Below are 9939 nucleotides of genomic sequence, written 5' to 3'. Positions count from 1 at the left end.
CAACCCCATGATCTGGGAATCCCTGGCATCTGATTGCCTATGCTTGGACTGGAGAACAGGAGATGGATCCCTCAAGAACAGCCTGTTCTGTTCTTTCAGTGTGAAGATTGGTATCGGTCACTGTCAGAAGACAGGATACTGGACGAGATGGACCATTGGTCTGACCAGCATGGCTGTTTTTATGTTCTTATCTTAGTCTTCTTTTTCTTCTCTGGGTGGTGCTCCTTGTAGTTGATGGGGCCCACATGCCTCACTACATCAAAGAGTCCCTGCCAATGAACCAATCATCTGAAGAGCAAGCTTGGTTGTAACCATAACACACAATCACCCAGTCGGAACACTCACAGCTAGACCCCTTTATTATCGGCCTTCTCTTGTACCTGCTGTGCATTTAGCAAAATTTTTCGAGCAAACACTCACAAAGTCTCGAGGCAATTTCTTAATTGAAGAATTTATTGGTCTATGTTCATTACCTGAGGACTTCCAAGACAGCAGTTCAAAGGGCGAAAACTTGAAGCCTTGAGGCACCTCCCTGATTGGTTAAAGGAGGTTGGGGAGGAGTTGATCGTAATGTTCGGAATCTGAGGCTACAGAATTCAATAATGTCTCCAGAACAGTTCCTTGAAATCACTCTACCAACTCATCGGTTTGGAGATGGTAGATCAACATTCTTAATGTCTTTACCCTCAGTAGTCCTTGATCTCTAAGGATTTATTGGGGTATTACCACCCAGAAAAGGACTTTCATAAGGTAATTCACTCGTTTTGCTCATACTCAGGGTGATGGGATTCTGCCTAGGGGGAAATAAACCTCTCCGGATGCCTTTGTCATCGAACCATGCCTGCGGTCTTTCTTTCTGAATAACATCAAGGTCTACTGAATTAGTAGGTTGCCTTACCTGCCAACACTGATAATTTTGGATCTCCAAGGAGAGAAGCACTGAACAGTGTTACAGAGGCAACACCATTCCAGGTCTTAACAATTCCGGACGACACTCTGAGTCCAGGGATGAACAATTCTACTGTCTGGGGCAAGTCAGTGATTGTTTTGCCTCCTGCACAAAGTATTGTCACTGTCTCAGTCACTCGGGTTCCACCACTTCTCCATTCACTACGGAGAGTTGTTCATAGACATGGCTAAGGATAAGATTAAGTCATAGAAGTCACAGATTCTGTGACTTTCGGAGACCTCTGTGACATTTACCACTTCAGCCCTGGGGCAGCGGGTGGAGGCTCCTGAGCTCTCAGTTGCCATGTGTGGCCAAGGAACCAGCAGCTTTCAGCCACCTCTGGCGGTGGGGGTATGTGGCCCTCCAAGTGGCTCTTGGCCGTGTGGGGACCCAGATCTCGGAGCTGCCACTGGCAGTGGGAGCCGTGGAGCTCTCTCACATGGGCTGCAGCAGGGGCTCGGGACCTCTGAGGTGCTGGGGCTGCAGTGGGGGCCACAGAGCTGTTATCTGCAGTGGCAGTAAGTGCTGGACCCTCACCCGTCCTGAAGTGCGGCTCAGGCTCTCATACTCCTGATGAGGCTTTAATCGTCCCCATTTCAGTCTCCCCCGCAGACCCTCGTGACCTGTTGGTGACTTTTACTAAAACTATCTGTGACAAAAAACCTTAGTCATGACTATTCAGCTGGTCTGCCCCTCTTCCTGAAAAAAATTGTGTTGTGGGCCAGGATATCCCTCCCCGGGTGAACGCATTCTGGATGCTGTGGAGGGTTGTGGTGAATGCAGGCCCATGGACCGATTCAGGCAGTCCGATTCAAAACATAGAGAATCCCTCTAGGCAAAACCTTAAGTTACAAAAAGATACAAAAAACAGGAATACACATGTCCTCCAGGACAGTGAATTTCCAAGCCAAAACAAAGAAAACCTAAAGCATTTTCTAGCTAGATTTCTTACTAAATGTACAGGAGTTGAAGGGCTTGCATCCTTGATCTGTTCCCAGCAACGGTATTACACAGACAGACAAAGGCTTTCCCCCCCTCCAGATTTGAAAGTACCTTGTCCCTCATTGGTCATTTTGGGTCAGGTGCCAGCGAGGTTACCTTAGCTTCTTAACCCTTTTCTGCTGAAAGGATTTTCCTTCTGCTAGGAGTACAACTCGTAAGAACTGCACAGTCAAGGAAGGCTGACTTTTTTTACAGATTGTTTGTGAGCATACTCTTCCTCTATGCCAGGGGTAACTGGGAACCATGGCGCTCACAGAACTTCTGGTCTTCCTCCCAAACTGCATCCCACTTAGTGCTGGTTCACATACTCTCTGACAATTTGACAGTTCCCTGATGGACACTGCAGGCCTGAGGAGATATCGTCTCTTGTGTCTGCAGAACTTTGCGTGAACTTTGTGTCTGCAGAACTTCTGCAGGTGTATTTGACTACTTTGTCACGAAGCTCTTTCGTTTTGACCCCATAAATGATAGGGTTGAGCATGGGAGGGATGAGGAGATAGAGGTCAGCTAAGATGATATGAACATAGGGTGCAATGCCTTGCCCAAAGTGGTGTGTAAGAATGGAGAAGAAGGTAGGGGTATAATATGTCAGCATCACACAGATGTGGGCTGTGCAAGTGTTAAGGGCTTTCTGGTGGGCTTTATGAGAGGAGATTCTGAGGACGGCCCTGATGATCAGACCATACGACAGGGCAATGAACGTCAGGTCAAACCCATTGATTACAAACGTTAGCACAAAACCATATATCCTGTTGACTCTAATGTCCCCACACACCATCTTCACCATAGCTATGTGCTCGCATTGTGTGTGGGGGATAATGCGGTTGGCACAGAATGTCTGCTGACTCAGGAGCAGGGGCAGGGGCAGAATGAAGAGAACAGCTCTTATGAAACCTACAAGCCCTAGCTTAGCTATTTGTGCATTGCTGAGGATGGTGGCATATCTCAGAGGGTTACATATGGCAACGTAGCGATCGAAGGCCATTGTCACGAGGGTGGATGAGTGCATCACAGAAATCGTGTGGAGGAAGAACATCTGGGTGAGGCAGCCAGCCACAGTAATGCCTTTCAAATTGAACCAAAATATGCCCAGTGCCTTTGGCACAACAAAGGTAGGTGTGGCAATGTCTGTAAGTGCCAGCATGCAGAGCAGGAGGTACATCGGCTTCTGCAGAGTCTGTTCCTTACCTACAACAGACAGAAGCGTGACATTTCCCAACAGGCTGACAATGTAGAATGTAAAGAAAGGGATGGAAATCCAGATGTGGGCAGCCTCCAGGCCAGGGATGCCCATTAGGATGAAAGTTGAAGCGTCAGAGTGGGTGAAGTTGAAAGGTGCCATGAAGCAGTTGATGCATCGATATGACTCAGAAATGCTCAAGGTGCCTGTAAAGGGAGAAAAGCACAGCAAGGGGGTTCTTATTTGTAAAAAATAATATGGTAAATATGTTATAGTTATGAACATTCTCGGAGTCTTCTTGAGTGAGGAGTGAAGAACTACCGACGATGTCACTCCCTACTTTCCATAGATCTAGAATACGGAGGGAACCGTTTGTTTCAAAACTTGGTTTCCAGACTCGTTTGTGGGAAGATTACAGACTCCCCAAAATGGAGTCCAGAGTTATGTGGCCTGGTCACATTGCCTTTTAGAGTCATAGCATCCACTACGTATAGTCTGTCTGAAGCATTCTCAGGGAGGCTCACCAGGTGGGAGATAAGTTTCTCTAAAGGCCTATTGTTTCCCCCAAAGTCTCATTGCCCTGAATAGGCCCTTCCCAACCATCTATCTAGACTGACATCAAGTTCCCTAGTGGGCGTTACTCACTTGTAACTACATTTGAAATACAGGGAAGTCATCAAAATTCAGTACTTTTGACCAAAATCATCAATACATACAAATAGGATAACCATATTCAGAAAGTCATAACTTTTCCAATAACATCTTACATGACCCATCTTGCATAAACTGTATCATAATTATGCTATAATCATATCATCATATCACAATGAACAATATGGGGTACATTGTTACAAAATATCAAATGTTATTTCTACCAGTGAAATGCCTGAAGTTACAGAACAACAACAAATGGAAACAAAACTGAGTAAAACTTGTGACACCCAGATTGTAGTTCTGTGGCTTGCCATGGGAAAGAGACTCTGAAACTCCCCAAACACACTCTGTACCACGAAAGGTCCCAAAGTTGGCCTTGGACCAACAAACACAAAGAAAAAAATAATTTCAACAGCACTGCCCACCTGTCCACCTACATGCTGCTTTGCAACCCTGTGATGTTCCCCTCTGGTGTTATCTGGACTGGTGATCTGGTTGGTCACCCCAGTCCTTAGCTTTGGTAGCCAGCCTTACAAACAAATGTATTAAGTACAAAGATAGAATTTAAGTGATATTCAGTGATTGGCAAAAAGTCAGAGTGGTTACCAAAAGAAAAGGAAATGTAAGCACACTGTCTAAACTCTCAATCCTATTAGACTGGGCAACATCTAGATTAAGGATATTTCTCACCCCACTGGATATTGCAGTCCTTAATATACAAGTTTCCTGTGTAAACCTGGGCCAATCTCCCCTGTTGGAGTCTTGTCTTCTTCTCAGTGGGGGCAGGAGAAGGGCCCAGTATGTGTCCGCTCTGTCTGTTTAATAGCCTCAATCCATGTGCTTGTGGGGCACAAGTCCAGGCATGTCTGGGGGGCATTGCTGAGTCTCTCCAAGCAAGGTTGAGCAATTCCCGCTGTGGGGCTTCGTGCACGTGAGTCATTGCATTGGAGCTCCCTTGCTGGACAAGGGCTCTTGATGGGTTGTTTGACACCCTGCCTGGGGATTGGTCACTTTCCTTGCTGTTGCCTCTGGAGAGCTAATATCTGACTTATTCCCCAATTTACAGCATGTTTTAGTGACCACCATACAACACCATAATCATAACTCCATATTCATTAATGATACACATGTATGGATAGAGGCATGATTTCAACAGATCATAACCTTTCCCTGATACCTTACAAGGCATGTTTTCTATGTAAAATCATGTTTATATGAAAATGAGGACTATGGCGGTTACAGGATGCTCCCCGGTGATAGAGAATGTCTCACCTCCCCCCTTAGTTTGCTCCAAGAGGGTTAGCCACCGACGAGCTCAAAGGCAGGGTGTGTTATCGCTCTCTTGGCACCCAGCCTTCAAGGCCATGAGGCAGTGTCATAAATATAAAGTGAAGGGGAAAACTCCTCTCACCTGTAAAGGGTTAAGAAGCTAAAGGTAACCTCGCTGGCACCTGACCAAAATGACCAATGAGGAGACAAGATACTTTCAAAAGCTGGGAGGAGGGAGAGGAACAAAGGGTCTCAGTCTGTCTATATGCTGGGTCTTTGCCAGGGATAGACCAGGAATGGAGTCTTAGAACTTTTAGTAAGTAATCTAGCTAGGTATGTATTAGATTATGATTTCTTTAAATGGCTGAGAAAAGAATTGTGCTGAATAGAATAACTATTCCTGTCTGTGTATCTTTTTTGTAACTTAAGGTTTTGCCTAGAGGGGTTCTCTATGTTTTGAATCTAATTACCCTGTAAGGTATCTACCATCCTGATTTTACAGAGGTGATTTCTTTATTTCTATTTACTTCTATTTTTATTAAAAGTCTTCCTGTAAGAAAACTGAATATTTTGTCATTGTTCTCAGATCCAAGCGTTTGGGTCTGTGGTCACCTATACAAATTGGTGAGGCTTTTTATCCAACATTTCCCAGGAAAGGGGGGGTGCAAGTGTTGGGAGGATTGTTCATTGTTCTTAAGATCCAAGGGTCTGGGTCTGTAGTCACCTAGGCAAATTGGTGAGGCTTTTTACCAAACCTTGTCCAGGAAGTGGGGTGCAAGGTTTTGGGAAGTATTTTGGGGGGAAGGATGCGTCCAAACAGCTCCCCCATTCAGACACTGCAAACCAGGTTTCTATGCTATGATCAGATTTAAATCTGTTTGCAGCTATTAACTATGAACTAGACTTACCATAAGGTAATTTAATTAATTTATTTGTGTCTCTGGAATTTTGGTGCCTCAGGGTCTGGGAAGATAGTTTTTCAGGGGGATCCTGCACATTGGCTGGCTCTTTGCCACCTTTCCCTAGAGGATGGTGATCTGAGCTCCCTGGGCTGGCTGTGTTTACCCTTTGATCAGACACAACTTTTTCCCAGCAGCTTTCCCACGACTCACTAGCATGGGGGAAGACACCCCCTTCTCTGTCAGTTGGGGCATTTGTATTCTCACAGACTACCACCTGGCAACTTCCTGGTCTCAATTCTTCCGTTATCACAGGCATTGGAGCTGCAACTAGATGTAAAGAGACACAGATATTTTCAAAAAAAAGTATCAGAAATAGCGTCCTGAAAAACTGGGACCTGGATTGGGGTACCCTCCGTCACCCCTTCCTCTGTCGCTGAGAAGTAAGCTGTGGGACTGCTCCCCTCCAGGAAGCCAGTTACACAGTTCCCTCTCAAAACCTGGGTCACCGGCTGTCAGGGTTCCCTCCCCACCCTGAGCTCTGGGGTACAGATGTGGGGTCCCGCATGAAACACCCCCTAAGCGTATTTCTACCAGCATAGGTGAAAAATTTCCCAAAGGCACAAATCATTTCCTTGTCCTTGGATGGTATTGCTACCACCACCAAGTGATTTAGACAAAAATCCAGGAAAAAAGGGCCACTTTGAGCCCTTGTTTCCCCAAAATATTCCCCGGAAACCCCTTCACCCCTTTCCTGGGGAGGCTTGAGAAAAATATACTAGCCAATTCGTTACAAAGTGAGCACAGAGCAAACCCCTGGCGTTTTAGGACCCTGAAAATCAATCAGGTTCTTAAAAGGAGAACTTTTTTTTTTTTTTTTTTTTTTAAGTAAAAGAATCACACCTGGAAAATCAGGATGGAAGGTAACTTTACAGAGTAAATAAAAAAGTAAAACACAGAGGATTCGCGACTGGGCTCAGCTTCAAAGTTACAAAAAACAAGAATAAAACTCCCTCTTAGCATATGGAAAATTCACAATCTAAAACAAAAGATAACAAAGGTATTTCCCTGCCTTTACTTACAATTTCTGTAATTGTAATGTATCATTTCAGGTATCTTTTCAGGAGATGATTTACCAGCTTGGTCTCTGTCTCTCTCTGTGTCCAGAGAGGGGACACACAAAGAGAGCACAGATAAAAACTCTTCCCCCCACTCCAGATTTGAAAGTATCTTCTTCCCTTATTGGTCCAGTTGGCCAGGTGCCAACCAGGTTATCTGACCTTCTTAACCCCTTACAGGTAAAGGGACTCTGTACCTCTGGACAGGAGGGATTTTATGTTACCGCATACATCAAGGTTGTGACCCTTCCCTTTATATTTATGACACAGTCTGTGTACCTGGGTTCCCAGATGCTGATGCAGCCTTCCTTCTAGTGTCCTCGGCATTATGCCCCAAGTGACGAGTGGGGAGACATTCCTCTACCCCCACTATTCCTTCCCCAGTTTCCTCCTCTGGGCCCCCTCCTAAGACACATTTCTGTGTGCTCCATAGGAAGTGATCTTTCTTTTGTTCAGCTGCAAAACTCTGCCAGTTAACAGCTGAGACAGTTTCCTTACTCACTGACAACATCTCCCCTGCCTCTGTGCCTGAGGGCATGTTGCCTAGTCTCAGCCCCCTCCCATACTTGGAAGCATCCTGCTTCCGTGTGTTACAGAGTGACAGGCATCCTCACTCACCTCAGTGGTTTCTGAGATTCCCTGCCCCTTCTCTAGGCTCTCCTCTGGGACACATTTCTCTATGCTCCCTAGACTTTGTCTCTGGTTCAGCTGTGACCTGCTGGAAGCTAACAACCTGGACAGTTCTCTTCCTGGAAGGTATTACACCCCATCCCTTCCTGATGTGATGTTTCCTCCAGCTTGAGTGCAGGAGTTGTTCTAAACCACCCTCCCGCCTGGAAGCATGTGGCTTCCCCCTGTTGCAGAAGAATCAAGGAGACTCTCTCCCATTCTATCAGCAGTTCCTGAGAACTTACCCTTTCCTTCACTGGTCCCAGGATAAAACTCACTCCTGTGGCAGGCAAATACTTTAAGCTGAGCTGCACAGAAAAAAACATGAGCACGGAGCAGGTCGACGAAGAGGTGTTCCATTACTCCACAGTCCAAACACTTTCCAGACCTTCCCACACCACAAGGATTTTACCTAGTGGTATAAGGAATCTGCTTTCGCCCACCCTCACAATCTCTGCCGTGTGGCCAGGTAGCACCCTGGCCTTTGGGACCACATTCCGCTGAACCAGAGAGATATGAGCTCCTGTATCCCTCTGCCTCAAGTACTCCATCCATTTGGAGAGCGTTAACATGCTCCATGTCTGGTTCTGCAGAGGCTAATCTCCTAAAACCAGTATGATTGGTTTCAGTTGCTTGGGGAGTTTCTGGGGTGAGGACAGCAGAACTAACATGAACTATTGGTTGCCTGCTTCCTCCTAGCACAGGCCATTTATTCCTCAAGTGATCAGTGGAATTACACTGACAGCACCTTTTGAGCTCTTCTGCTTTTACAGGAGATTTGGGATGGGGGTTAGAGGAATGTTTTTGGCTAAGAGAATGTTTAGGCTCCCATCCCCCTACTGTCTTCCCAGGGGCAAAATGGGACCCTCCCTTCCCACCAGTTGTCAACCCCTCTTTCTGTGGCCTGCTCTCAATAGACACCTGAGTCTAATCAAAGTCATCAGCTAAAAAAGCCATCTCAGCCCCAGACTTTACATCTTTGTCCCACAGACACTGCTTTACTTCAGCCGTACTTAGTAAATGCTCTTGAGCAACAAGTCCAAGTATTTCTTCAAAACTTGCCACCTCTTTACCCCTCACCCATTTTCTCATCCTCTCCAGAAACAGAGATGCGGGGGCTCAGAGGGAGCAGACTCCTCTCCCGCCTTGAAAAAAATGTTATCCGATTTGTTTTGAAGGTTTAAGCCTGTGAGTTTGAGATATCAGCAACTTTTCTGTCAGTTCTTCTTGGGTCTTAAGAAGCTCACCCATCCTTAGAGGCCACAGGAGAGCTCCACATGAAGTCACTGGAGACTCAGTGCTGATTTAAATCAGGGCATTTATTTAAGTCACTACATGTGGATTTAGGGGGAACTCCTGGATCTGTTGGTAATTTGGCCTTTGATCTCAAAGGGGACCAGATTCACCCTGAGTGTTTAACATTTGGCTCCCGGCTATGAAAATCTCGGCTTTGGGTCCTGCTGCAGAAAGTGCGATTCTGTTAGGGTGCTGAAAGAGTCTGAAGGACACCCTTCATGTTTTCTGAAACCCTTCATGTTTCCCTTCAGTTCATGGGGTGCTCTGAGACCGGGAATGAAAGTTGGGAATTTCAAAACACAGGGGCCCTGATTTTGCTCTCAGAGAGGACAGTGTCAGTCTGGAGTGACCCAGTGAAGACAGAATGTGAAAGCAGAATATAGCCAGTGTGTGGCCCATTCTCGTTGTGAACTCTCTGGTTCACAGGTACCCACTGCAGAGGCTTTGGCTGCATTTCCTAACAGGGCAGTGACATTGCTGAACTGGAAAACTTGAGCGAACCAGAGGAAAAACCACACAGCACAAAAAAAAAAAAGGAAGTTACTGAGACAGATAGAAGGAAACAGTAAGAGAAAAGGAACTAAATTTAAAACACAATATTTGTCGAAACTCTTTCCAATACATTTATAGTTCCAATTTGACCAGGTAAATCCCTTGGTGTTTCCGAGAGTACTAAAAACTCAGCACTAACCTTAATGCAGAAACAGGCAAGTCACCGCAATCCTGCTCAGCAGAGAAAGGAAATCTCCTTATGGCTACTGCAAGGCAGAGGCTTGAGAATCAGTGTGTGAATGTCACATGGCTGACACTTCACATGCTGCACAGCGACCTTTATGATCCCCCTGAACACTCCCCGCGAACTGTCAGGTTGCCCAGGACTCCCATAGAATTCCCTGGACTCTG

The 9939-nt window shown here is 45.9% G+C and overlaps 1 protein-coding gene across 1 annotated transcript; it reads right to left on the bottom strand.

Moving 5' to 3' along the window:
- Window positions 1-2240: 2240 nt before the first annotated feature.
- LOC311512602 (olfactory receptor 52P1-like) lies at window positions 2241-6251 on the bottom strand (the record flags this gene model as incomplete). Its single annotated transcript, XM_084613918.1, has 2 exons — window positions 6135-6251; window positions 2241-3337 (listed from the first exon to the last, which is right to left on the bottom strand). The coding sequence occupies exon 2, from the start codon at window positions 3291-3293 to the stop codon at window positions 2241-2243; it is 1053 nt and encodes a 350-aa protein (XP_084470044.1). The 5' UTR covers window positions 3294-3337; window positions 6135-6251.
- Window positions 6252-9939: the final 3688 nt, after the last annotated feature.

Source organism: Lepidochelys olivacea (assembly GCF_965140295.1).
Source record: "Lepidochelys olivacea isolate rLepOli2 genome assembly, chromosome: 1".
In the NCBI taxonomy this organism is placed as follows: domain Eukaryota; kingdom Metazoa; phylum Chordata; order Testudines; family Cheloniidae; genus Lepidochelys; species Lepidochelys olivacea.
The sequence above is the reverse complement of the archived record's forward strand: the minus strand, read 5'-3'. Positions and strand labels throughout refer to the sequence as shown.